The sequence below is a fragment of the Acanthopagrus latus genome, chromosome 8, assembly GCF_904848185.1.
Source record: "Acanthopagrus latus isolate v.2019 chromosome 8, fAcaLat1.1, whole genome shotgun sequence".
Classification (NCBI taxonomy): domain Eukaryota; kingdom Metazoa; phylum Chordata; class Actinopteri; order Spariformes; family Sparidae; genus Acanthopagrus; species Acanthopagrus latus.
The window spans coordinates 28,238,455-28,265,241 of NC_051046.1; the positions used below are offsets into that span (position 1 = coordinate 28,238,455).

At 40.3% G+C, this 26,787-nt stretch overlaps 1 protein-coding gene and 2 long non-coding RNA genes across 5 annotated transcripts in view; 2 read left to right on the plus strand and 1 right to left on the minus strand.

Moving 5' to 3' along the window:
• Positions 1-18,775, plus strand: part of plcg2 (phospholipase C, gamma 2) — a 35,781-nt gene extending 17,006 nt beyond the window's left edge. For both annotated transcript variants that reach the window (XM_037107895.1, XM_037107896.1), the window contains 22 exons: positions 489-574; positions 707-824; positions 1,065-1,233; positions 1,344-1,439; positions 2,199-2,285; positions 2,946-3,115; positions 3,771-3,971; positions 4,174-4,296; positions 4,388-4,568; positions 5,193-5,261; positions 5,358-5,467; positions 5,683-5,779; positions 5,870-5,942; positions 8,343-8,515; positions 8,667-8,769; positions 13,212-13,415; positions 13,911-14,047; positions 16,296-16,404; positions 16,510-16,677; positions 17,500-17,588; positions 17,696-17,862; positions 17,951-18,775. In XM_037107895.1, coding sequence (XP_036963790.1) covers positions 489-574; positions 707-824; positions 1,065-1,233; positions 1,344-1,439; positions 2,199-2,285; positions 2,946-3,115; positions 3,771-3,971; positions 4,174-4,296; positions 4,388-4,568; positions 5,193-5,261; positions 5,358-5,467; positions 5,683-5,779; positions 5,870-5,942; positions 8,343-8,515; positions 8,667-8,769; positions 13,212-13,415; positions 13,911-14,047; positions 16,296-16,404; positions 16,510-16,677; positions 17,500-17,588; positions 17,696-17,862; positions 17,951-17,993 — 2,773 coding nt within the window. In that variant the 3' untranslated portion in view covers positions 17,994-18,775. The remainder of the gene's footprint in view (positions 1-488; positions 575-706; positions 825-1,064; positions 1,234-1,343; positions 1,440-2,198; positions 2,286-2,945; positions 3,116-3,770; positions 3,972-4,173; positions 4,297-4,387; positions 4,569-5,192; positions 5,262-5,357; positions 5,468-5,682; positions 5,780-5,869; positions 5,943-8,342; positions 8,516-8,666; positions 8,770-13,211; positions 13,416-13,910; positions 14,048-16,295; positions 16,405-16,509; positions 16,678-17,499; positions 17,589-17,695; positions 17,863-17,950) is intronic.
• Positions 18,776-19,336: 561 nt separating this feature from the next.
• On the minus strand, positions 19,337-20,301 carry LOC119024796. Its single transcript, XR_005076604.1, has 2 exons — positions 19,607-20,301; positions 19,337-19,518 (listed from the first exon to the last, which is right to left on the minus strand). It is a non-coding gene; the product is annotated as an uncharacterized LOC119024796 (long non-coding RNA).
• Positions 20,302-20,408: 107 nt separating this feature from the next.
• On the plus strand, positions 20,409-25,562 carry LOC119024795. 2 transcript variants are annotated; one of them, XR_005076603.1, is made up of 4 exons: positions 20,409-21,615; positions 21,723-21,770; positions 21,872-21,998; positions 25,373-25,562. It is a non-coding gene; the product is annotated as an uncharacterized LOC119024795 (long non-coding RNA). The 2 variants fall into 2 exon arrangements; XR_005076602.1 differs by having other exon boundaries at positions 21,723-21,998.
• Positions 25,563-26,787: the final 1,225 nt, after the last annotated feature.

A 26,787-nucleotide genomic window follows, 5' to 3' on the forward strand; every position in this document is an offset into this window, starting at 1 on the left:
ATTTGTGATTTTCACCAGGGCTGTTTCAGTGCTGTGAAGGGGACGAAAGCCAGACTGAAATTGTTCAAAGAGGTTGTAGTGAGACAGATGAGTGGTTAGTTGAGCTGCAACAGTTCTTTCAAGTATTTTGGAGATAAACGGCAAGTTTGAGATGGGACGAAAGTTGTTCAGATCATTCGGATCTGCACAGGGTTTCTTGATAGTTTGAGTAATAGTGTTGTGACTTACATTTTTTTTTTTTTTCACAACCAAGTTTTGATTGAGTTTTCACAAGGTTATAAACAGCAACTAGATGTATAAAATGGACACAAAGTAGAAAAAAAGAGTTTTCCGGAGACATTTCAGTCTTCATACTATTATACTAAAATGAGACCATTTATTTTGTCAGTGCAGGCGTCTGCAGCAGAGGAAATAAACATGTCCACGATTTCAGTTTTGTCAAATAAATATGATTTACCATGTCTCCTGTTTTGTGTGTTCCTCAACAGCTACCTGACAGGTGATCAGCTTCGTAGTGAGTCTTCCACAGAGGCTTATGTACGCTGTCTGCGTCTGGGGTGCCGCTGTGTTGAATGTCAGTATATAACCGCTCCACTGCACTACATATATAGCATGGATCTTTCACATTTAGCTGTTAAATGAACTTAATTGGTCTTAATTTAAGCCATTTTGTGTATGTGTTCTGTGCGGTGCTGCATCTTTCTAGTGGATTGCTGGGAGGGGCCCGGGGAGCCAATCATCTACCACGGCTGGACCAGGACAACCAAGATCAAGTTTGAGGATGTGGTCAAAGCTATAAATGAACATGCATTTGTCACATCAGAGTAAGAATAAAAAAATAAAAAAACACTTTGACACACACACACACACACACACACACACACACACACACACACACACACATCTTGTGTTCTTTTAGCATAATTATTTTATGTGACCTAACTCCATCATGGTATTGTTTATGTCTCAATTTGATGTTAACTATTCAAAATGTAATAGTTTCTGTGTTTTTTTTTGGCTCCCTTCTCTTGGCACATCTTGATAAATCTGTTTATCTGCCTCAGTTTCCCAGTGATCCTATCCATAGAGGAGCATTGTCCTTTAGATCAGCAGCGTCAGATGGCACGTATCTTCAAAGAGGTGTTTGGAGACAAACTGCTGTCTGAACCTGTGGAGCACATGGCTGAGCAGCTTCCTTCACCGACACAGCTGAAGGGCAAGATCATACTCAAGGTGCTGAGAGTGTGTGTGTGTGTGTGTGTGTGTGGGTGGATGGGTGTGTATGTGTGTGTGTTGTCCTTACTAATGCCTATGACTGTCCTTTCCTTGTTATCCATGTGCAGCACAAGAAGCTCAGTGTCGAAGGAGCGGGAACCAGTAAAGACTTCAGGAAGGGGCAAAAACAGGGAGACCTGGAGATCTGGGACCCTGTGGACCAGGTACTGGTAGATGGGTCAGCAAGGCACCAAAGACTCATATAACGCCAAGAATATGTATTTACCAATTTAATGTTGACTGGTCAAAAGCAACATTACCAAAATGATTAGTGGAGCATTTGATATTACATGTGCTGAAACTGTTTTTACAATTGAGTGTTTGTGCAGTGCAGTGCAGTAAGGCTCTGCTGCCAGAGAATAGGAAGGTTCTCATAGTCTGGTGGAGTCTTATACCTCCTGCAGAGAAAAATCATCACCGAAAGACGCAAACCCCGGGCTGCTGCAGCAAGGACAATGCCTCTGCACATGGAATACCTGCTCTACCAACTGAGCTAATGGGCACTCCACAGATACAGTTTTTAAATACCTCATTAAAAGTCTGGGAACGGACCATTTACCTGCATGCCACTGAAGCCTGCTCAAACTTGATTGGTCAATTATTCCAACCAAAAACAGAAAACAAAATGCTTACTACATCTAAAACTTGTGCCTTGCCTAAATGTTTTGCATTCATATACAGATACCTGCTTGTAGAAATGAACTCATTATCAATGTGAAATAAGAAAGTTATGAAAGTTATACTTCATATGAATATTGTGTAACTGTGGGAATTCCTTTGTGGATGTGGAGAAAATCTATATTTAAATTTCAGTGAGGAATTTTCAATATTAAAACATTTGCATGTTGCTCTGAAAAGTTCCATGTCTGAGCAGCTTGTTTGCATGTGAACTTAACATGTAAATATTCTTTTCCCCTTCTCAGCAATGGAACAAGCACTACTGTGTGATCTCTGATGACAAGTTGTACTATGCAGAAGAGTATGAGCAGGAGGAAGAAGATCCCAGGAAGGTAAAAGAGAGAGAGTAAATTTGCTGTTGAATTTTATTACATTGTTTTCAGTTTAAAATCAATCTGCAATATGCGGTTTACTGTAAAATATCCAGAATTTTTACAATCAAATCATGGAAATCATTGCAACACAACTGCAAAAAGTGAAGAAGTTAAGATCTTTTATTGGATCAAAGGTTAGAAGTGCGAGCCATTCCACTTATCGACACGTGGTCCCAAAAAACACAGCAAAGCATCAGCAAAAGGAATGGAAGAAGAACAGTGCAAGCCAGCAAACATGGATGTAAACAGTGCTGGTGCCATAGTAGTCCAACAAATCTGATTTCATACATCCAGTCTCTGTTAGGTCTTAATCTGGACACTCACAATGCATTTTGATGAGAAACACTGAATGTTAACATAACTCTTTTGGTTTACATGAAAACTCCATAGGATATCTATAGTACCATTTGTCTGAGGTCACTTTCTTATATGATCATGACTGATTTGTTATTATTAAAAAGCTGATCCTGCATTTTAGGGCTACTGCTGCTGAGAACACACATGCACATATGAAAAGTGCTAACATAAATTACAGTATGTAAATTAGGCAAATGATAGTTAGTTTGTCCTAAAGAAATGTCTTTAATATGTGAAAATGGTTGTTTTTGTCATTATCAGTACCAGGACCTGCACACTTCAGAGCCATGGTTTCACGGTCGTATGAAGGAGGGCAGGGTGATGGCTGAGCGACTCATCCATGATTACTGTGCAGAGACTGGAGGAAGAGATGGCACGTTCTTGGTCAGAGAAAGTGACACCTATGTCACAGACTTCACTCTCTCTTTCTGGTACTACATCCTATGTCTTGATCTCATGCCCATCCCAACCAAACCTTGAGGAATGTGTAATGAACAGTATCATTACAGGTGGCAGGTTCTTCCAAAGGCTGTGGCTGAAAACATGTGTCTTCTTCAAATGAGATGATCCACAGAGAATGATTTTTTTTTTTTTCCTCAAAAAAAGATCGCTTTAGTCAAAAGACTGTAACATTTCCCAGCCATATTTGGAGGAGCCATGTTATGACCTAGCATAATCAGTGTGGATATAGAATGGGACACAGTTAAAGTATTTTCTTCTATCCACCTGGTTCATGTATGGTATTATGATAAGCCAGTGGGATGTGAAAGATAAGATGACCATTTTGGATGCAACCTATTCCTATGTGGGGAACAACCTATGTACCCAATACACCATCCTGTTGTCATGTGTTAACTCACTTTACTATTCCAATTTGACATATAAAGTGACAATTTGAAATATTTTAATTCCCAAACCATATCCAACACCTAGCCAGTGAAGTGAATAAACATGACCTTGGCCAGGAGCTTAAATGTAGAAAGTCCAATTTGTAGAATGTTTCAGTTTCTTTTGCTTTTGGGTTTAACACATTATATGATAAATCTGAAGCAACTGTTTGCATCTTTAAACACATCTGTATTTCAGGCGCAGTGGGAGGGTCCAGCACTGTCGTATTCGCTCGGGTTCAGAGGGGACACACACTTACTACTACCTGACACCAAACCTGCACTTTCCCAGTGTGTACTCCCTGATCCAGCACTACAGAGAAACTCCGCTGCGCTGCCAAGACTTTGAGCTGCGTCTCACCGATGCTGTACCACAGCCCAACCCACATATACATGAAGGGTTTGTTAAATATGAACCATCATTAGTCTGATACATCTTAGGGAACTGGATACACTTGATAAAGATCATTAAACTGATATGTGATTTAACACTTTGCTGTTGTACTTCTTGAATGCTGATCGCAATCTTCACACACACATATACATACACACTCACACACATGCAAACTAATAATGTAGCTGTCCTTGTGTGTGTTGTGCAGGTGGTTCTACAGTAACCTGAGCAGAGGTCAGGCAGAGGATTACCTGCTGAGGATTCCCAGAGACGGAGCCTTCCTCATCCGACAGAGGGAAGGAGAACCAGACTCCTTCGCCATCACATTCAGGTTCAGTTACAACTACGACTTTATTTCTCTTCTCCTGTTTGATGTTTTATTTGTATTATCTTTTTTAGTTATCAAGTTCATTGTCTTTCAGAGGTGATGGTAAGGTGAAACACTGCCGGATCCAGAAGGAAGGCAGCATGTACCTGTTGGGCACCACAACAGAGTTTGAGAGCCTGGTGGAGCTGGTCAACTACTTTAAGAAGAAGCCACTTTATCGCAAGATCAAGCTCCGTTACCCAGTCACCCCGGAGCTGGTGGACCGCTTCAGCATGGTGAGTTTCTGTAGGATATATGCAAAAACCACAAAAGGTCTTGTCAAAGTAGCAGCATATAGTAATTGTAAGTAAGTAAGACATTTGAATGTACAGTCAGAGCAAATGAAAGTAATCGACAGATTGTAAAGCTGAAGACATTTCACCATTTATCTAAGATATCCTAAGCAGTCTTGTGGAGACAAGAAATTATGGGAATGTAAGACGTTATTTAGGTATTTGTTCATAAATCAGTGTTACACAAACAGAAGTTTTGGCCTTATGATGGCTCTAAAGGAAAAGTAATGATCAAAAGCATTTTTACAAATCATCAAGGGAGGCTTGAATGGCTGAACCAAACTTCACCATAATCCAATTAATAAACATTTCTCTCTTGGCGAAAGCTGTCAACTTCTAAGGCCACTAGATTCAAAGTTAGTCAATCACCAGATTTTTAATTGTTTCCAATTGAAAGAAACTGATTTTTATTTTTATATATTTTTCTTTAAGTCTAAACTTGTATTTTGCTCTGTGTTTTAGTCCTGCAATTGGACATTTAAGGCAAATATCAGTATTACATGTTTTTTAAACCGAATAACATGTTGTTTGCTCTGACTGGTATCAAACAGTGGATTGTGTTCACAGGGGAAGGGCTGTGCCTCTCTGTATGAGGTGAAGACATATGTGGAACCCAATGAGATTGAACCCTCACTGGTGTGTATGCACAATACTCCTTCAGCTTTGTTTGACTGTTATTTTGTTCAGCTTTCTTTGATGAAGTACATTCATTTTTGTTTCTGTCTCCTTCAGCCTCAAAGTACAGTTAGGGCTATATATAGCTACCAAGCTAAAAGGCCAGATGAGCTCAGCTTCAGTAAAGGAGCTTGGATACACAATGTATCAAAGGAGAACGATGGATGGTTAGTTCACACACACACACACAGACACACACACACACACACACACACACACACACACACACACACACACACACTAACAGGCAGTAACAGGCTAGATTAATGATGGGTAATGAGTCTTTGCAAATTCTTAGGTATTATTCACTTTATGACACTGCCTCATGCATGCTCATCGCAGAACAAACAGGACTGTTCATTGTTCTGCCTTCTTTTTACAGGTGGAAAGGTGACCACGGTGGGAAAGTGCAGCTGTTCTTCCCGTCTAACTATGTAGAGGAAGTGTCCAACAACACAAAACCCGAGACTAAAGACCAGGTGAAGATTATAGTTGAGGTCACAGTTTAACTGGAGGTTTGTCAGCATAGAGATTGACTGGAAGTAATCCCTGTGTATGTTTTAAAACAGGAAATGGAAGACAACCCATTGGGTGAACTCTGTAAAGGTGTTGTGGACATCTCCAAGTGCAACATCCAAAACTGTGAGTTGTTTTAGTGTCTGATGCATGCTTGTAATAGCCCTGAGGTCAAATGTAGACAAAATGTAGTACCTCTAGTCCTAACTGGGTGGGGGAAAGGGGCACTAACATCTATCTAGGTCCTGCAGGAGTAATATACCTTAAACAGAAGGAAGTGGGTATTGTGTTGAACAGTTGAAAATTATATTGCTTTCCAGCAACAGAAAACATTCGCGGTGCTGCAGTTTGTATGAAAGATAACAAAAGAGAGCTCTTCATAAATAACAAACAAAAATGAAGAAATAAAGTCTCTCAAACTCTGTTGTTCCTTTCAAGTAGGAGTTTAGAGAGATCCAGGAGTTCACTTCTTGGTGTGCTGAAATGTGTTCAATGAGGAATCATAGGATGACGGGATCAGAATGAATGAATTGAGCAAATCCGATGTCCTCTGTGGGTAGATCCTATGGTAGGCCACACAGAATCCACAATCATCCACAATCTTGCTGGGCTGGACTGGGCTCACCATCACTAAGTTTGTCAGTAAATCTTGTATTTCAAAATGAATTGTTATCCCGTCCTAGTTCTAATTCTAACATGATATCTCATTAACTTCTTTATATGTGTATCTTACATTGTAAAATTAAAATCTAAGGCTATACTTCCAGTACAATGAAATAAATTGACATATACCACAACAATTAATGTTTTATCACAAAAAAACAAAACTCACCACCCGAGAAGCCTCCTTGTTGTGGGGAAGCCCTGTGAGTCGATTACTGAGTGCAGTAGAGTCCCGCAGTAATGATATTCACTGAGCTGCGGAACTCTACTGCACTCGGTAATCGACTCACAGGGCTTCCCCACAACGAGCCTGCAGCTGGAGAGGTGAGTTTTGTCTATCTTTTCCAACAAAGCCGGCAACGATATCAAATGTTTGATGCCTTGAAATATGTGCTGGGACCCTGTTTCTAATGTTGCTGAAGTTTGGTGCTGTTCTGAGTATTATTTGTGGCTTTTTGATGGTGATTAATACGTGGACCCATTTACTGCAGTGTATTGTTGATGTGCGGCCGTTTCTGAGAATGCTAAAACTATGTAAGATAGTGGTCTGCAAACTTTATCTCTCGAGGGGGGGTCGTACTTGGTGTCAAGGTGTGTCAGACTATGGATTAAACTTACACCGGACTATCCCTTTAACATTTTACAACCAAAATCAGTCACATGTAGTTATACCACAAGCATTACAGTGTGTCAACCTCACTAAAACATCAGTAAATAATGTCAACAGAGTAGATACTCCTTTAATGTTTCACAGCTCTGCTGACCAAACTTAGAATTTAGCTTAGTGATTAGCATGACCACCCTTTAACATAACATTTGTGCAGTGCCGTGCCATTAAACAGAACATTTAGCAACCAACACCAGTCCTTTTAAATATTGATACAATGATACAATATGCACCAATGTACATATGAACTTTGACAGCATATATGGTCTATTCTCTTCTCACGGTAGCTGGCAAAAGAACAGACTTGCAAGAAATGTGCTGCAAATCATTGGCATTCTCAAGACATTAACAACTCCACAGAAGTTATCTCCTTCACGTTCACAGCAGATAAACTGATAGAAGGGCAACATATTAGCAGTGATATGATTAAATAGTCAAGGTTTTATAGCCAGACAGCTAAGAAAAGGTACTACAAAAGATGAAAATCATCATCAATCTGGTCATATCGAAATTGTGAGCAAGCCAGTATACCTGACCAATTCTACAACGTCTAGGTTATGGGTTTTGGCGATCGAGATGAAGTCACTAATACGACTGTTTGCTGTGTAGGCTTCATAATTACGTATTTTCAGGGTCTTGTATTTCATTAGTTTAGTCTACCACCATACAAAGTCTTTTTCTGAAATAAGTTCCCATTTTGTCTACCCTTCCAGTGTGACTTCGGTGTGACTTGTTTCAGGAAGTAATGTCATGCACATCCATACATAACATACATGCATTCTCTTTTCTGGGGCTTTAATCATGCATTCTCTACTCTGCCCCCTTTCACCCAGTATGTCACTTGGCACACCAGAGACAATGTGGGAAGAACTTTGTGATCCTCAAGGGGAGGACATTGACAGTCTTACACACTGTATAACAGACTATGTTTAAATCCATTTGGAGAACACTATACCCACCAGGGCAATAATTCTATTATTTTTGGTTTAAATGCAATGGTATTCCTTCATTGAAGAATTGGGCATTTGCCTTAAGTGCACTGCACATGCTTTTATCCTAAATATGGATTCCAATGGTTTAATCTGTAAAGGTCAAGCAACATAATCAAAACTTTAGAATGGAATTTGAATGCCATGTCTAAAAAATACTGAAACTTTGCCCTGACTGTGTCTCTTTTCCACCCTCCCTGTCTCTAGTGAAGAATGGGAAAAATGGGAAGCCCCATGTATTGACCCTGCAGGACATGGAGCAGGACAGTCTGCAGTTTGATCTGGCAGCAGACTCTCTGGTGGAGTTGTTTGAATGGTACCAGGTGGGATGGGACATTACTCAGAGAGAGATGAGCAAGCAGTATAACAGGGAACAAGAGGTTAGTATCTAAATGCTTATCATAACAGATGTGGTGGTGTAAGAGCTAACCACAGCAGTCAAAACTGTATCATCACAAAGGGGTGTTTTACCGGTGGTCTGTCAGTATCACTTTGCTAACAGGAAGTGGCTGTTTTTTTGTACAATCTCAGATCAGACAGCAGGAGGAAGTAGAGAAGAAGGCAGAGGTTGCCATGGAGATGTCTGACCTGGTCGTCTACTGTCAGCCCCGCAGCAAGGAGAAGGACCGCTTTGGTAAACAAATGCAAATGAAGATTATGAACACACTGACCTGTGAACACAAGCAGCACGATAGTATGACAAGGGCCTAAGGTACAAACTTTCCCAGCACTTCAGATTAGAAATATGCTTCAACATTTCACACAAACAGTCTGTACTCTAAATGTGTTTTTAAGCAGTCTGGCTTAGCATTTCTCTAGAATCATATATGTTCCATTAAGTGTAGTATTCTGTCTGTACGATTAATGATAAGGCTTTAATTTGTTAAATTAGATTATAAATCATTGCTTAACTTGGTTTTATCTTTGAACATGTATCTTAGGTCAGAATCTGAATTTAAGATTTGTAATTCAACCACACTCCCTAACCCTAAACACCACGAGAATATTTAGATTTAGTACATTAGAGTCACAATTAGGATAGTTACACTGGAATTAGCAGAGTTCAAATTATGTATGAATATCAAACAATCAAGCAAAATACGGCACCTGGATAACGTAAATCCACAAGACAGCCCTTAGAACTCCATGACAGCTCTGCAGCTGGCTGTTTGTTTTTACAAATCAACCACAAGAAAAACACAATGTGAACCCATTAACACTGGACAATCACTGAACATATAGTTAGGATATAATGACGTGTCAGCGACAGTGACAGAGATTTTCTTGTAGTGTGCTGAACATCAAGAGGGATGGGGATTGGTGGGGCCTGCGGCCAAGGGCGTGTTCTTGGCTGCCTTCCCATGCCAAACCACACTGGGTGCCCTGTTAGTTGTCTTTTTACCTGAGCAGTCCATTGAAATATGTTAAAAAGGTTTTTAAGCTGTACAACATTTGGAAATATAGTTGCAGCATCTTGATTAATATTTGTAATAATGTCTGTAATATGGAGTAGAAGTCTATAGCAGCATTGCAAAGGGTCTGTACACACTCTAACTATAGAATTTATCACAAAGGAAAGTTTTAAGTCTACTCTTAAACTTTGATAGATGTCTGCCTCCCCAACCTAGACTGGAAGATGGTTCCAAAGGAGAGGAGCTTAATTGCTGAAGGCTCTGCCTCCCATTCTACTTTTGGAGACTCTAGGAAACACACTGTAAAATTTTTCACAGTAAATTACTGGCTACTAGTTGCATTATTTTCATAGTAATTTTACAGTAATTTATTATGAATATTTCACAGTAATGTACTGCACATGTTTCACAATAATACACTGTAAATATTTCACAGTAAAATTCAATGCAACTACAGCTGTAAACTGTAATTTCACAGTTGCCAATTACTGCAATTTAGCAGTATGTTGCTAAATAATACTGTAAAATATTTCAAATTTGACTTAACTTTTAACTGTGATTTTACCACACAAACATGCTTTGGATTTGCTAACTCAAAAGTCAAAGCAAGAACAAAAAAAAACAAAGACAATACTCATTTTAACTTTTTAATAATTATAAAACTATTAAATTCAACAATTTACTAGAGCTGTCTCTGAACATAAACATGAATGTTCATCGATACCCAGCCCTACAATTTACAACACGTCACTTTTAAACATATACAGTATAAACAATGTAGTATAAACAATTTACAACTCTGAACATGTACAATACGAACAAACTACATAATAAGAGCGTTTTTTCTATTTTTATATTCTACTCTCGTTTTAATTTGCTGAGGAAGAGAGTGACAGTCGTCTCCAATAATATATCCTTTTTTTGTGACATTGGCAAAAGTTTGCAGATAGTCCCTTACAATGCTCCGGGCGATGCTCTGACACATTGCTCTGGTTGGGTTGGGATCATTTTCCAGCATTTGGTCCACCACTACCATGACCATATCTCTTCTGTCCCCTGGTGATGGTCTTGTTTAATCTGCCACTGCTGTTTGAACTGCTGCTGGCGTCTCCTACCATCTGACCCGGAAGTTTGTATACCATTGCCGGCCAGGCAGGCTGACGACAAAGATGTGTTTTCGGAATAGTGGCTTTCCGGTACATCTGAGTATAGTCAGGTACACCACATTGATAGTGATAATAGGGAGTGTTACTGTGCAACTTTGTGTGAATAAACTGAAAAACAGTCTCAGACACATGCTCACACATTGTTCACCAAATGACTGACAAAATGCAGAATGCAGGATGTTGGCTGGAATGAGAGAAAAAGAAAAAAATAATTAAAATTAATTAAAACATATTTGTATACAATTATTATCAGCTAAATTACTCACAAATAACTCACAAATATCCCTTTTGATGGATTGCATGCTGTCAATAAATCCTGAGAACAAAACAACAACACATTTGCTCAACTCCTGTAACTTTCAGACTTCCCATATACTTTTATTTATTTATTTATTTATTTATTTATTTATTTATTTATTTATTTATTACCATCAACCTGGAATTGGCTTCCATTGTAAGATAAAGACCTTAAAATACAGTTCATAAAGACATAAATATACTTTAAGGATTGCTGCTGAATTGTTGAGGTAAAAGTTATATCAACTATAGCAACTTTGTAGTGATTCATGACCATAAGCTTAATTTGATTCAAATGTCATTTGTTAGTTTGATGAGATATTCAGTGGTGGATCAAAGCAAAGCTTCATGGAGAAAAATGACTTAGTTGCTGCAGCTGGAGGCTAACGTTAACTTACTTTAACTTTGGCTTTCACACTAATTCGCGGTGAAAACACGGCATATTCTTGGTTGAATAACTGACACACACTACACTCTTAGCGGAGAAAAACAGCTTTGAAATGACTTAACAGACTCTTCTTGATCCCGCAATGCAATTCAAGTTTTACAGTAATTTGTTGTGTTATAACAGAGGATGGTTTTAATACAGTATTTTACTGTGAAATAAAAAGTAAAATGATGTTAAATCCTGGAATCAGTTTTTCACAGTAATTTACTGTGTCTGCACTGATTTCACAGTAAATTCTAAATTACAGTATTGTGATTATTACAGTTCAAGCCTGTAAAGTGGTAATATAATAATTTATTGTGAAATCCTGGTAACATTTTACAGTGCACAAATAATCCTGCATCCTGGAAGTGCAGTAAATGTGGGGGTCTCAAACGAATGTGCACACATGTATACCTGTTTGCATTATGTTGGTAAATTTGTAAGTACTTCATGTAAATGCCTCTGTCATGCATTGTAGGGCTGCACCTCCTACAACTAAATATTTGAACTGAGGCCCCTTCGCTCTGCCTTCACTGTTCTTAAACCACAGACAGGATGTGATCAAAGGGAAAGATCTATAAACTAGACAGCTTCCTGTGTTACACCAGTCTAGATTTGGAAATGCAGTTTTACATATTGTCATTCACACCACCACATTTATTTATTTATTTATTCATTTTTTTCAGGTGATTATGATTTTTAGTGCATTTGTTACAAGCTGCATTCTATTGTACCCGGAACTTGCAAAAATACCTGACCCCCAACAGTGAAAAGTTGTACAAAAGGGTCATTCAACTGAACAGTCCAAGCAGAAACTGAGATCCAATAAGCCTGACTTTACTGATTTAAACACACAACATCACAGCAGTATGGTGGTGCACAAATGGAACATTGTCATGCTTTGGGCTTCTAAATTTTCTTGAACAGATGAACTGGGATGCATTCTTATTAGAAGTCAAGAGCACCAACTTTGAAATATCAACTTCTAATTATAATATATACACAAATCATTTTGTTCTACCATATCATTAGAAGGCTTAGCTGAACAACTTAACTATCGTCTTTTTCCCAAAAAACAGTCTGTGCTTACCAATTACTGGCTCTTCTATCCCCTCTATCTGCATATACATTGTATCTTCTTAGGCTAAACTACTGACACCACTAGCTTGATAGACAATATTATTTGAATAGCATGGCCTGGTCTGTAGTTGAGCCACTATCACCTCTTACTGTTTACGATAGTCTTCCAAATACCCACTAATTAGCAATGCATCAGTCATTTTTCTGGAACCATTGTTTTCAAAGGAAAGAAATGGCTTCAATATGAATCTGTGTGTGAGTGTAAACTTGCTGGCAAGTCTAAAGGATCAGCAGGTGGAACCCTCACAATACCTGTTGTTTTGTTGAGGCGCACCCATGACAGAGACAGTGTTTCAGTTTCCTCAAACTTCCATCTGTAGCTACTTTTGTCAGCTATCAGCATGCAGCCAGCTAACAACCAGCTAACAACTACCTGGCACATTGTTATCACTGACAGCATGCTTGACCCCCCAATAAACAAACCAAGCATCTCACTAAGCTACATCACATTAGCAAGCATGGAAAGTGAAGTATATCATCACCAGCTAGTCATAAACTGAGAACATGTTAAGCTACCGATATTCAATATAACCAGAAAGTAACCACAGCTTCAGTTCAATTTATTCGTCTTTTGGTAACTGAGTCCTGAAAACGTTATCAGCTGATCAGCTGTTCTGTTCTTTCTCTCCAGACAGCTACAGCTACAAAGAGGTCCGCTCCTTTGTGGAGAACAAGATTCCAGGAAAGAGCCGCACCAAAGACTTCCTACAGTACAACCGCAAAGCCCTGAGTCGGATTTACCCAAAAGGTCAGCGTGTGGAGTCCTCCAACTACGACCCTTACCCACTATGGGCCGTTGGCTGTCACATGGTGGCTCTCAACTACCAGACTGCAGGTACAGTAGTTTATCTGGGCTGAGCTCTCAGAAAGTACAACTGTAGTGAAACATTTTAGGGGTCCACCAATTCTTATGTCTGTCCATCCATTTCCATTTATTAGGAATTGGTCACATTAGCCCCATGTCTAACCTCGACACTGCGTTCTATGACTTGGTCACACTGGCTTCGCTGTGCTAACCTTACTGGGAAAATGTAAACGATTTTATTACATGTTGTCCGACAGCAACTTGTATTTTCTTGATCTCACTGGTGTTTACTGTCTGTCCTAGATGAGAATTTGGATTTTACATTCCTTCACCAATATCTAAATGTCTTGCTCATGTACCACATACATATTATAAGTCAGGACTATCTTCACGCTACTCGTCACAAATTGATGTAGGGCAAGACAAAGAGGCAGAGCAGCTATCGGAACCAGTCTTTATGCCTATCATTCCATCTTACGAAATGAATTTCACTTAGATTTCTACAATGTGTATGTGTTTACCCAGATAAATACACCCAGTTGAACAGCGCCCTCTTCAGTCTGAATGGATGTACAGGTTATGTGCTACAACCGGAGCTAATGCGATATGATAGCTTTGACCCTCAGGAGAAAAAGAAGGTCAAGTACAACATTAAGATTCGGGTATGTATGCACATACAACACACACATTTAAAGATACAGTATAAGATTTAATATGATTTCTGCACTAAAATGTTTACAATCAACTAGACCTGTGTTATACATTTGTTGAATTGTGTAAGTACTTTAGTGCAAATCTTTCCAACAGTGTTCAAACTCACAGAAATCTCTGTTACTCTAGGTAACAATGCGTTTCAGTTGGTCACCAGTTGCTATAACCTTTAGGAGAACATTTGCACCTGAGTCTCTTCAGATAGATTTTCATTAGCAATGGTGGTTGTTTAAAGGGATATTCCATTAAGTATAAAAGTAAGTATAATCCATGTTCTAACACACCTTGACACAGAGTAGGACCCCCCCTCGAGAGATAAAGTTCGCAGACCACTAGCTTACCGAGTTTTAGCATCCTCAGAAACGACCGGACAGCAAATGGGTCCAAGTATAAATCACCATCAAAAAGCCACAAATAATGCTCAGAACAGCACCAAACTTCAGCAACATTAGAAACAAGGTCCCAGCACATATACATACAAAACTCACCACCTGAGAAGCCTCCGCAGTAATGACATTCACTGAGCTGCGGAACTCTACTGCACTCGGTAATCGACTCACAGGGCTTCCCCACAACGAGCCTGCAGCTGGAGAGGTGAGTTTTGTTTATCTTTTCCGACAAAGCCGGCAACGATATCAAATGTTTGATGCCTTGAAATATGTACTGGGACTGTTTCTAATGTTGCTGAAGTTTGGTGCTGTTCTGAGCATTATTTGTGGCTTTTTGATGGTGATTAATACGTGGACCCATTTACTGCAGTGTATTGTTGTGCGGTCGTTTCTGAGGATGCTAAAACTACAAAAGCTAGCAGTATGCAAACTTTATCTCTCGAGGGGGGGTCCTACTTTGTGTCACGGTGTGTTAGACCATGGATTAAATTTACACCGGAATATCCCTTTAAAGGTCCCATATTATACTGTTTTTCATCAATTTCACACAGCTGTCAGAGGTCCAACAGATCTGTATTCGATATGTATTGCCACAAACCCATCCGTGGTCCTGAAATTCAGCTGTCTAAAAGCTGCTCTACAGAGCTCTATACAGAGCAGTCTGTTTCTGTGCTGCACATTTAAATGCTAATGAGCTCCGTCTGTCAACGCCTACTTGGAGAGCCCTGCCTGCTACGTCACTCTCAGGGAGAGGAAGCCCCTTGCGTTAGCGGTAGCATGTGTTAATGTTTACGGTGGATGTATATATGTATTGCTATGGCACGCGGAGATTTTCCAAACTCTTGGACATGGTTCGCATCGTCTCTGTCTCCAGTCTGCACACGTTTCCAGACTTTTTACCGTGACAGCCAAGCTCCATTATAGTATTATTAACATTAAACTCGCTTCCGAAGCGGAGCTAACTAGTTAGCCGATTTCCAGCTGACTTCACCATACTTGTAGGCAACTATAAATACTATTAAGCCGCGGCGACATTTTTAGGTGGCTTGGGTGCAGTTTCTGGGTCCGGTATGGTTGGGACTGATCCTTTTGCGATGGTCAGTGTCGAGGCAAAGCCAGCTTTGTACTGACCCTTGTTACTGAAGCAGTCCAATGTGAAGCAATTAGCACACACACACAAGCTAAGACGAACCGTAGCCGGCACGTTGTCTTAAAATATGAAACGCAACCACTGTCTCTTCTGTAGTTCTGTAGCTGGGACAGAATATAGGCACTTATGATGAGTTTGACAACCAACAACAGAGCTATTTGCGTGTCTAGATTTGAGCGACGACATTATGAAACACTGCTGTCTCACCGCTGGACTCACTGAACTTCACCTCGGGATGAACGCCCCACTCTCAGATATCTCCTATCACCGGGCAGAGGAGGTCGGCCTATGATAATGACTCCTTTCTTTACGTAACGAAAGGAGCAGATTCTGACCAACATGTAGGAGCACTGTGTTACCAGTGGATGGGCTGCAGAGACCATGCAGGAATTGCTTGTTTTCCTCATTCTGGGAGTTATATATGTAGAGACCAGAGAAAACTTGTTTTTATGATATGGGACCTTTAATGGTGTGTTCATCCTCAGCAAACTGTCACCTTGTGTGGCTCGCACAGGTTTCGCAGAGGGATTGATTGTGCTTAGTGGCGTTGGCAGCCAGATTTCCTGACTATACACTAGCTGTAAGATATAGAGCTGTGGCAATCAAATCAGCATGTTCAGGAGAAAAGTTTATAACAGCAATTGTATTTGTCATCTGCAGGTCATTGCTGCACGTCATCTTCCTAAGCCTGGCCGCAGCATTGCCAGTCCATTCGTGGAGATCGAATTGTGCGGACACACAGAAGAGAAGTTCAAGACTGTTGTCTACCGTAAGGAAAGGGGATGTGGGAGGTGGGGAGGATCAAAGTTACATGTAGAGAACAGAAAACTGATTGCGAAGTGATACATTGTTTGTGATCATGTACCTGCTGCAGGAGATAATGGTCTGAACCCGCTGTGGAAAGCCCCAGCAGAGCCTATAGTCTTCAGTGTGTACGAGCCTGAACTCACCTTCCTGCGATTTGTGGTCAATGAGGAGGACATGTTCTCAGACCCCAACTTCCTAGCCCAAGCCACATTTCCTGTTAAAGGCATCCGCTCAGGTGGGAACACACAGATCTCTACTGCACAGCTCCTATGAAACTCTTGTCAAAGTCATTAATAAACAAGAGTTTTACTTTACTCATAAGTATAGCATTTGTGTATACTATACCGACTTGATCACTTTTCAGTTTTACCTTACCTTTTCTTTGTCATGAGATGATTCAGATTCCATGCAGTGAAGAGTTAGTAGAAATGTCAAAGGTCCCTTCCTTTATTTGATACAGGGTGTGAATACTTTTATCCATGTATGTATCCATCCATCCAGCCCCAAGAGCATGGCCAGCTGTTAGCCCCGCTGATCAGCTGTTAGCCTCAACGATCAGCTGTTAGCCTCAACGATCAGCTGTTAGCATAGCAACGCTAACTTATAAGCAGACATACTCAATGCTCTGTAGGCTGTCCATCGCTGCTCTTCTGGTGAACTACTGTGAATACACAGTATTATGTATACATAGTATCATGGTCCCATGATAGCAATAGTGTTGTGAATTTGCTTTGAATTTCTTCTACTTTCTTCTTCTAGTTTCACAACAATCAGCTTGAAAAACCTTGCTTGAACTAGCAGATTCATCACAGTGAGCATCAGGTCGACTTTTAATGTTGTCGAAGGTCTGTTAAAAAAAAACTAAGTGATATGTCCGCTCAGAAGCGAGATACAAATAGTGTGGCTTGTTTAAATAGCATTGTTGTGACATTAACCCACTGAATTACTGCAATGGCAAACCTGGAGGCATCGGTGCTGGTTTGTCAGGGAATTTATTGTTTTTGTTCACAGGGAGCTGATTGAATGTTTTTTGTTGTTTTTTTTTTGTCATCAACAGGTTACCGCTCCGTTCCCCTAAAGAACGGCTACAGTGAAAACTTAGAGTTAGCCTCTCTGCTGGTCCACATCAGTATACTGCAAGCAGGGGTGAGAAAACACGGCACACATCACTGTTGATTTACATCTATCTGCAGTTTGACACATCAGCATGTAGATATGTCTGTTGTGGTAATCACATGACCCTTGTCATTTAGAAAGCAGAGGAGGAGCTGTACTCATCCTCCAGCCAGCTGAAGAAAAAGCAGTCTGAGCTCAGCAGTGAACCTTTCCTGTATGACACACACACCAACATTCAGCGCTCCACCCTCCCTCGCCAACACAACCACCTCGAGAGAGAGTTCAGCACCAGTGAGAAACACAGGTTAGCCTCCAACTCGCAGTGTGTGGTTAGATAACATGCAATATGGAAGGTCTCTAATTATTCCTGCTGTCTTTTTTGTGTACCCCAGGACAAAAGAAAAGAAGATAAACAACAGTAAGTTCTACTCCTGAGGACTCAGCAGAACTTTGCCTGTCCACATTCTTCCTGCCTGTTTGCTTACTCAAAGATTTTCAATCTGTCCAGTTAACGGGGCTGTATGAAGCGATTTGTTGCAATTTACATGTACTAATGACTTTTCATTGCTCATATATGAGTGGATTGTATTGTGATGTGAAAAATGAGACCTTTCCCGTCCCTCTCAGTTGCCAATACAAGCACGTGGACAATTTGCTGAAGTTGTTTAATGCTGCTGGACTGTGGATTTTCTTTTTGAGGGACTTGTGTCAGATTTTCCAACAGTCCAGTTCCATTGAGCCCTTTCAAGAGTTTTTCAAAATAATTGTATATTTATTTACGTAAGTAACTTGTGTTCTCAGACATAAGATTATTGAAATATGACAATATTTAGAGCTTTTTTTTTTCTCTGAAAGTCTTCTGGAAAATGTAGGAAACTATTAATTTAAACCGAACTGGTTAAGACAGGAGGGAGGGTTAATTGTGTAAGTTCTTTATGATAGATTGGATGTGAGGTTGTAACATTTTCTTCTCACAGACAGCCAGTGAAGTGCTCGACAATTCTGCATCCAGTCTGTAATCAAACTATACAGAATATTTATTTGTGTTGACTAACTGAAGTAATCTGTTCACTGCAGTTTAATACTGTTTTTCTTCTAAGGATCTCTCTTTTTTTTTTTGGTTCATTTTAATACTGAAAAATGTAAAACAGCTGAAATGGACCGTGGCATACAGGGGGATATTTGAGTCTGATGAAATAAAAGTTTTTTGTTGTGTACTTCTCTTCTTCTCTTTTTGGTAATGTGTTATATCTTAAAGGGACACTATGCAGTTTGGGGGGAGAAATTCAAACTCTGCTAGGTAATCAAGTGTGAAGAAATTATAATGGATGTTGAAATATGTATTATTCTGCACCAGCTGATTGAATGCGTACTCATCAGCCGATTCACTGAATTGTAGAATCTATGAGTGTAAAAATATAACCAAAGATACAAGAAAAGTATCATGTAATCAAACGCTGAATACAAAACTTGCATTACTTTTAAAGCAGCTTTGTTGTTTTAAGAGAAATGCAGACAGTAGGGCAGTGGAGTGTGTCAAAGGGAAGACAGAGAGATCAAGCAGCAGCACTCTGGGGGGAGGGAGGCGTTCAACAGGAGTCCAAGGCTGAAGTACAGTAGCTGAGGGAGTACAGCTAAGTTTCAAGGCCAAATACCTGCAAAGGGAGTTTAAAGGGTAACACTCGTGAGGAGTGGGCTCAGAGGGATGTTGGCGTGGGTGGGCACTAGGGCTGTCACTTAAAAAAAAATAAAATAAAATAAAATAAAATAAGTTAGAGTGAATTTGAAATGACACGCAATTTATTCGAATGAATTCGAATAAATCCCCCCCCGGTGAAGCTGAGTGTGCCGAGTAGTATTCCATCAGACGAGGCTGTATACTCCACTGCTAACGTTAGCTTACGTGGTTGTAAGCTAGCAGGTGAGTCCGCAGATTTCTTGTCGTTGTGGAGTAAGATAGCTGCTTTGTACAAAGTCGACGAACAGCTTTGTTAGTTACTTTTCCATCTACGGTGTAGAACAGTAAATACTTCCATACACACACATACATCTCAGATGCTTTGGTGTCGCGATTGTCCACGCAGGACGGCTTTGCTTGCTAGCGTCCTCCATTTTCGTAGCAAACAACATAATACTACTAGCTGAATTGACAGGTCAAGAGTTAATCGGGCGTGTTTATCGGTCAAACTAAATCAAGGGCGCCCTCTGCTGGATCACAAGGCGAATTACTTCAAGCGGTCTGTTGTACATTTTGATTTCGAACAGGTCATTACATTCGAATAGGGACTTTTCCCTCCACTTTCGAACGAATATTCTAATTTCGAATAAAAAGTGACAGCCCTAGTGGGCACACGTTTAGCCTTGTGCAGGGAAATTTCCGAGTCAGCAGAATTTGGTACATAAAACAAAAGAAGGAGCAAGGATTGAATAAACCATGGGGCCATCTCAGCGAATACAAGTAGAATATTTTGGGTTGAAAATTCGGGTCTCTTTTTCATGGGCTTTTGTCTGTGGGATCCCATATTTCAGTTTTCAACAAATAAAACATTACCGCACTCAGCTTTTGAGGACTTTTTGAGATTATTTCCTTTTTGAACAAAAAGAACGAGAAGACGAGACACAACAATAGAACCCTACATCTCTATTTCATTGTACTTGTACTAAATTTGCCTAAAGATGTGTTGTTTGATGTTATTCTATATTTTAAAGCTGTGCTTTACTCTGTGCCATGCTATCGTCAATGCACCACAAGAGGAGCAAACTATAAGCCCCCCACTTTTTAAGGCAGGGTAATGAGACACTGTCCAGCCCCTGGAAGAGAAATAGCAGGTGGGTTTCCAGTGACCTCATGCCTTAGATATAAAAGCCATCGGTAATGTTTTTTTTGTCATTAAAACTGTGTTTACAACTGTCAATTCAAACACCAGCAACAGATACACAAAGTTGTAGAACAAAAAAACGAGGGAAATTAATCATGACAAAAAAATAAATAAATAAAAATAAAATGTTGGACTGTGCAAGAACCTTGAACCATTCAACAAAAAACTAAATAACACATAGGGGGGGAAATACAAAAACATAACTTAATGTGCGTGACTTAATAATTGAAAAAAAGAATTAAATCTTGTTTAGGTTTTTGTTGCATTTCACTTTTTAAAGGTTGACTAAAAAAGCAAAAAAGATGCTAGTTCAGCCATGGACCTGTAACTAGTGGACACAGCGCTTGAGGTGGAGCCCTGTTCATTATTATGAAAGCTGCACAGTGGTGCATAAAACCAACAACGCTCGACTTCCGGCCATGCTCCGGAGGGGTTACATCAGTATAGCTTCCGCATTGTGGGGCCCCCTTAGAGCATGCGCACTAGCAACTTCTGTCAACTGAGCAAACTAACTTCCTGTTTAGCACCTGGCTAACTTGAATGACAATAAATCATTTGTGCAGCTCTTCTAGACTTTCCAAATATTATTGGACGGGATGGCTCCAGTTATGACAGTTATTTCTCTGTGTCATGGCTCTAGATTCATGTCTTTGTGTTGTGTCTTGTTGTGTCATGTTTTGATATTCCATGCCCTATTGTGTCCTTTCACTGTCTCCTGTGTTCTTCCCTCTGTGCAGGTTTGTCTCCCTCTGTCTGTCAGTGTTTTCTCCTCTGTGCTTCCTCCCCTCATTACCCCACCTGGCCTCCTCCCTCCTCTCTCTCCTCACCTGTTCCTCATCCCATTGTTAGTGTCTGTGCATTTAGCCTCTGCTTTCCCACTTGTCTTTGTCTGTTCATTGCTTCTGTTCCTGTTTCTGTCTGGTGTTATTGTGCGTGATTTTTCCTCCAAATACCTTGTCTTGTGTCTCCAGTCTCCTGTCTTGGTATGTTTTGATTTTGAGTTGTGTATTTTTTAATTTGAACTTTGCTTTTTGGTTCTACTTTGTCTTGATGTTTTTGTAGCCACTGTGGTTTCTGGTCCTTGGACTCATTTTCATTTTTTGGTCCTTGGTTTTTGTCTTACACTCAACTTTGGTTTCAATAAAACTTGCCTTTTGTTTCCACTGATCCTGCCTCCTGTGAGTAACTGCATTTGGTTCCATCTCCTTTTTAGTTTTCCCCTTTAAACCCCTTCAAGACATTCTGGGGTTGTGACGCTCAAAAAAATGAATCCATTGTTTTACAGACCGTTCTTTCACCATATGCCTGAAGAGCTTAGAAGTTGCTGCCAGAGGTACTTGATGCAGATAACTTTCCCAGATGATGATTGAGGGAGTGTACAAATAGGCAGAGCCTAACCCTAACCAAAACCTCTACTAAAACATTGATGCCTAGCCATTGACGTCTGCAACTAAACTGAGAGATCCTCAAACCTGACCTGGATGTCCTAGCCTCGCCTGGTTATTTAACCCTCACCCATATCTACACCTAACCTGGACGAGTCTCCAGGCTTCTGCAGGACGTAAGCCTCACAAACTGACCATGTATCTTTTTCTCACAGGTCTGAGGCAGCCCACTTCAGTCTTGGGCGGTGGTGAAGCTTATGCACAGAACAGGTTTAGACATAGGGAAATTAATCTACTCAATAGGATAAACAGGGAAACAATAGGGAGACAGAAATGCATGAAGAACACATAAAAACAAACCAGGCAGCTAGCAAAGGGGTACTTCAAGCTACTTCAGGCTGTACACCACAAAAAATATAATTGCTGCATCAATTTCAATCCACAGTCTACCCAAAGGTATCCAAGCATGTGGTAAAACTCATGGCCTTCATCAGTTCCTACCCAGACATGCCCTAGCCAAAAATACAGAATCCTGGATGCAAAATAATTTGATCCTCCAGGATCATTTTTTAAACTTCATTCTTACTGACAATACTATACTTATATACTTACTGATAATGTGGCCTTCTCCATAGCAACACATTGGGCCAGAAAAAACGCTACAAGGCCAGGCTGACCCACTCCACTGTGCAGGCGGCCTAATCCCTGCTCCAATGTGGCTTTGAACATTCACGTGTTAGACTTGCTGCCATCCATCTCTTACAAATACTACCTAGACCCACTTCAGCCGACTTTTTAGACACCACAGTTTTCTTTGATGAAGCTAACCATAACACACATAGCAAAAAACTACTTACCTGTGTTTACTTTGAGCCCATAGACACTTAAAAACTTAAAAACACAAAACTGTTGATACATGAGCAGGCAGGCTGTATACACTGACACATAAAGCCATTTATCACCCCACACACCTTCAAAGGTACAGCCAAATCCCAAATGATCTGTTTCCATAAAATCTCATACTGTCAAACAGACTTATACAACTCGATGTCCATCCACATTCACAACCTGAGTTTCAGAGGACACTCCATTCAGGAGACACTTTAGCCTATCTCTCCCACTGAAGCCCCTCCCCGTTGCTCCCCGCTGAAGTTGCACAGCAGCGGAGCCTAAAGGAAGATGGAGAGACTAGTAAGAAGCTATGCAAACAATATGTGCAATTAGACATAGAGTTACAAAATAGCTTTGAAACTCACTTGACCAATCACCACCAGCTGGGTGAATACTGAGTGAGTAACTTCAACATATGGAAAACAAAAACCTACAAAATGCACTTGTTTAAGTGTTATTAGACAGGTGGCTGGGTGGGAGCCAATCAGTCATTGGGCTTTTACATCAAGGAAGATTCTTTTTAATCCACACAGAGTGTAGGGGCTTCAATCACTACCAATTTCACTCTTGAAAGCAAAAATCTACAAAAAGTTTACTGCATAATATGTGTATGTGTATGTAACATATGTAATCTCTGAAAAATATATGAAACAGGCAAAACCCTGCTAACAAGGTTAAAACATACTTCTATAATATTAGGGAAGGCAGACTGAACACCCTCTGGCACAACACTTCCAAACTCATTCCATCCAGCAATTATCTATCACAGGTCTACTGACCTGTGCGTCATGGACTGGGGGCTAGTGCCGAAGACAGAGAGCCTGCGGATTTAAAAATTGAGGGGCAGAGGGGCCTTTAGGCCTCAACTTAAAATCTAAATCAGAAGAAGAAAATTGTTAATTACATTATCACATTGCTCACTAGAGTATGCAATAAAATATTTTTTAACAAATGTGTTTGCATGCATTTTTATACATTTTTTCACTACAAAAAAAAAAAAATGCTTCATCCAGCAGGGGTCCTCCTTACACCTCAAATGAGCCTTTGCCTCCCATCCTGCTGTTTAAAGGCCCCACTGGCCAACCTGCAGGTCTAAAAAGAACAGAGAACATTTATTTAAATGTGGTGAAACAATGTCTGTGTGGGGTGTAATCCGTTTTTATTCAACCCCCACTTGGACTTTGGAGTGGTGCCCCATCTGGCTGCAAACACAACACCATATTTATACACCCCCTGTTGCCTACATGGCAATATAGATAGTGTAAGTTGTGATTTACCTGATTAATTTATTCATGTATTTCTCATGGATTTATCATTTCTCCATATATTGAGTTTCATTATTTACTCAATTTTGAATTGAATTATGTGTGCAATATGGAAATACAGTTTTTGTGTGTTCTCCATATGTGTAAGCAGGACCTTGATAGTGGATTTATGACCCTTGTGTTTTGCATGTTTAGCATTTGTTTCTTCATTGAGGACAGAGGACTGAGGAAATGTGTTTTGAGAAATGAAACTTCCTTTCCTCTGAGGCAATGTCTGTTTGTGATGACATGGAAAATGTCATGTATGTATGTATCAGTTGACCTTTGTAAACTGCGCTTGTACAATATTAATTGCTCATGGGCCCCATTTCATTTTACCCAGCAGAATACAGACACTGAGGCCAGCAGGTCCATACACAAACTCTTGTCAAGTACCCACCATTGACAGGCAGTCTAAGACAATATTGGTTTATCTAGTTCTGACATTTTAGAGTGTTGATATAACCGTTATCACTAGACTGAAATGCACTGGTGTTGTCAAGGTGATACTGGTGTAGCTGTGGATGTGACACATGGGGCTGACCATTGTGAACTGACCAATGAACACAAACTGAGTCCCTTTGAGTCCCAAATGATCTTCAAGCAGTGTGAGGCAAGAGATTTTTAAACAATGAGTTTATTGGCATCAGCTCTTGTAGCAGCAATGAGACATCTGGAGTCTTAAGACCTGCAAGGTAAAGGCACTAGTAAGTCAACTGAGCGCAGACGGCACGTAGAGAATGGGGTAGATATTGTGGATATAGTTGTGTCTTACCACAGAGATCAAGCTGAAGAACACCATTCCAACCATGAAGCAGGGGGTGTCAGCATCATGTTGTGGGTGTAACTTGATACAGGAGGACTGGAGCACTTCACAAAATGGATGGCATCATGAGGAACGAATACTATGTGGATACTGAAGAAACATATCTAATCATCCACCAGGAAGTTAAAGCTTTTGTCACAAATCGGTCCAAATGGGGAATGAGTCCAAGCATACTTCCAAAGTTGTGGCAGAATGGATTGGGGACAACAATGTTGAGGTACTGGAGTGGCCATCACAAAGCCCTGACCACTATCCACATGAACATTTGTGAAACATTTTAAAGATGATGTTACCAAATATTAGGTGTGTCACAGTCTGTCATAATTCTGTGGTAGATTTTTGTGTTTTTGGTTTGGCTTTCTGTTCTGCTTGCAGTGGTGCACTGAGAGGCTGGGCAGAGTTTCCATTCACCAGATGCAAGATGATTTTGTCAGTCAGATGTGGTACATGGTTCTGGCTATATCATTTTCTAGTGTGTCTACTACTTGCTTTCTCTAAGAGATCTAATATTTCTTTGTGCTACCTCCAGTGTTCCCCAACATTCCCAGCTACCAGTGGCTCCACTTCCGGCAACCCAGTTTTCCACACCTCTGTAGCCAACAGATTTGCCCTGCACTCGACAGTGTCTCTACTCGCCATGTTATCCTCCAGTGCCACTGTGACCAACCTCTCCTACCCCTTCTACATCCAACAAATTAAACAAATTACCTTGCACACTACTCACTGACTCATTGTTTGCTTTTGGGTTCAACTATCTACAACGTGGTGTAACAAGGTGCATGCTAAGTATGTGAACTTGTAATGAATGTAATGAAAGACATAAAAGCTAAAATGAATCAATCACTTCACTATTACACTTATGTCAATTGACATTACTAAAATAAAGTAGTGATCCTAAGTAACATAGCAATGCTAACTAGGATTGAATGTCAGGAACTGTAAAACACTGAGTTTCAATGTATTTGGAAAATGTGTGTTTCATATAGAGATAATCATTAGATATAACAATATAAGTATGTGTGTGCATGTTTTCTCAAACACACCCCACAACCCCTGTATGCATCACTAAAACAGCAGTATGCTCAACTTAAACATCATGAAGCACATCCAACAAAATTATGAACCCCAGTCACATCCAAGAAGAACCAACAAGTTCACATATTAAATCTGCTAGTATCTCTTTTCTTAATTTCAGCCATATCTGAAATGTTTAAAGATAGTGTACTGTTGCTTTGCTAGTATCTGAAGCAACATCTCAGAACAACTACCAGGTGTAAATAATTTACCTTAGCCTGTGCTCATTGGAACAATCATGACAGTATTTCAATTTATGAAAACACAATTCAGTGTACAGTGTGAAGCAGGATTATATTTTTACCCTTTTTTTTTAACCTTTTTATTTGATCAACCTGGCTTCGGAATGAACAACGCCATCATGTTCCTCCTGGACAGATCACTGTCTCACTTGGAAAAGCCTGGAAGCACTGTGAGGATCATGTTCTTTGATTTCGCCAGTGCTTTCAACACCGTACAGCCTGCACTTCTGGGGAACAAGCTGGAGCTCACAGGGGTGGACCAGCACCTCACGTCCTAGATACTCGACTACCTCACCGACTGACCACGAATATTTGAGGACTTGGGACAGCGAACAGGCCTGGCCCCTTTTCTGTTCACCCTGTACACTGCAGACTTCTCATCAAGGAAAGACAAAGTTAACAAGAACTTCATAGATTGGTGCCTGTGGAACCACCTTCAGCACAATGCCCAGAAGACCAAAGAGCTGGTAATGGATTTCTGCAGGCATAGACAACCTGCACACAGGTAAACATCCTGGGAACGGGCATTGGTATGGTGGGATCATACAAGTACAAGGAAGTACACCTGAACAATAAACTGGACTGGACTGATCACACTGCAGCATCATATAAGGAAGGTCAGAACAGA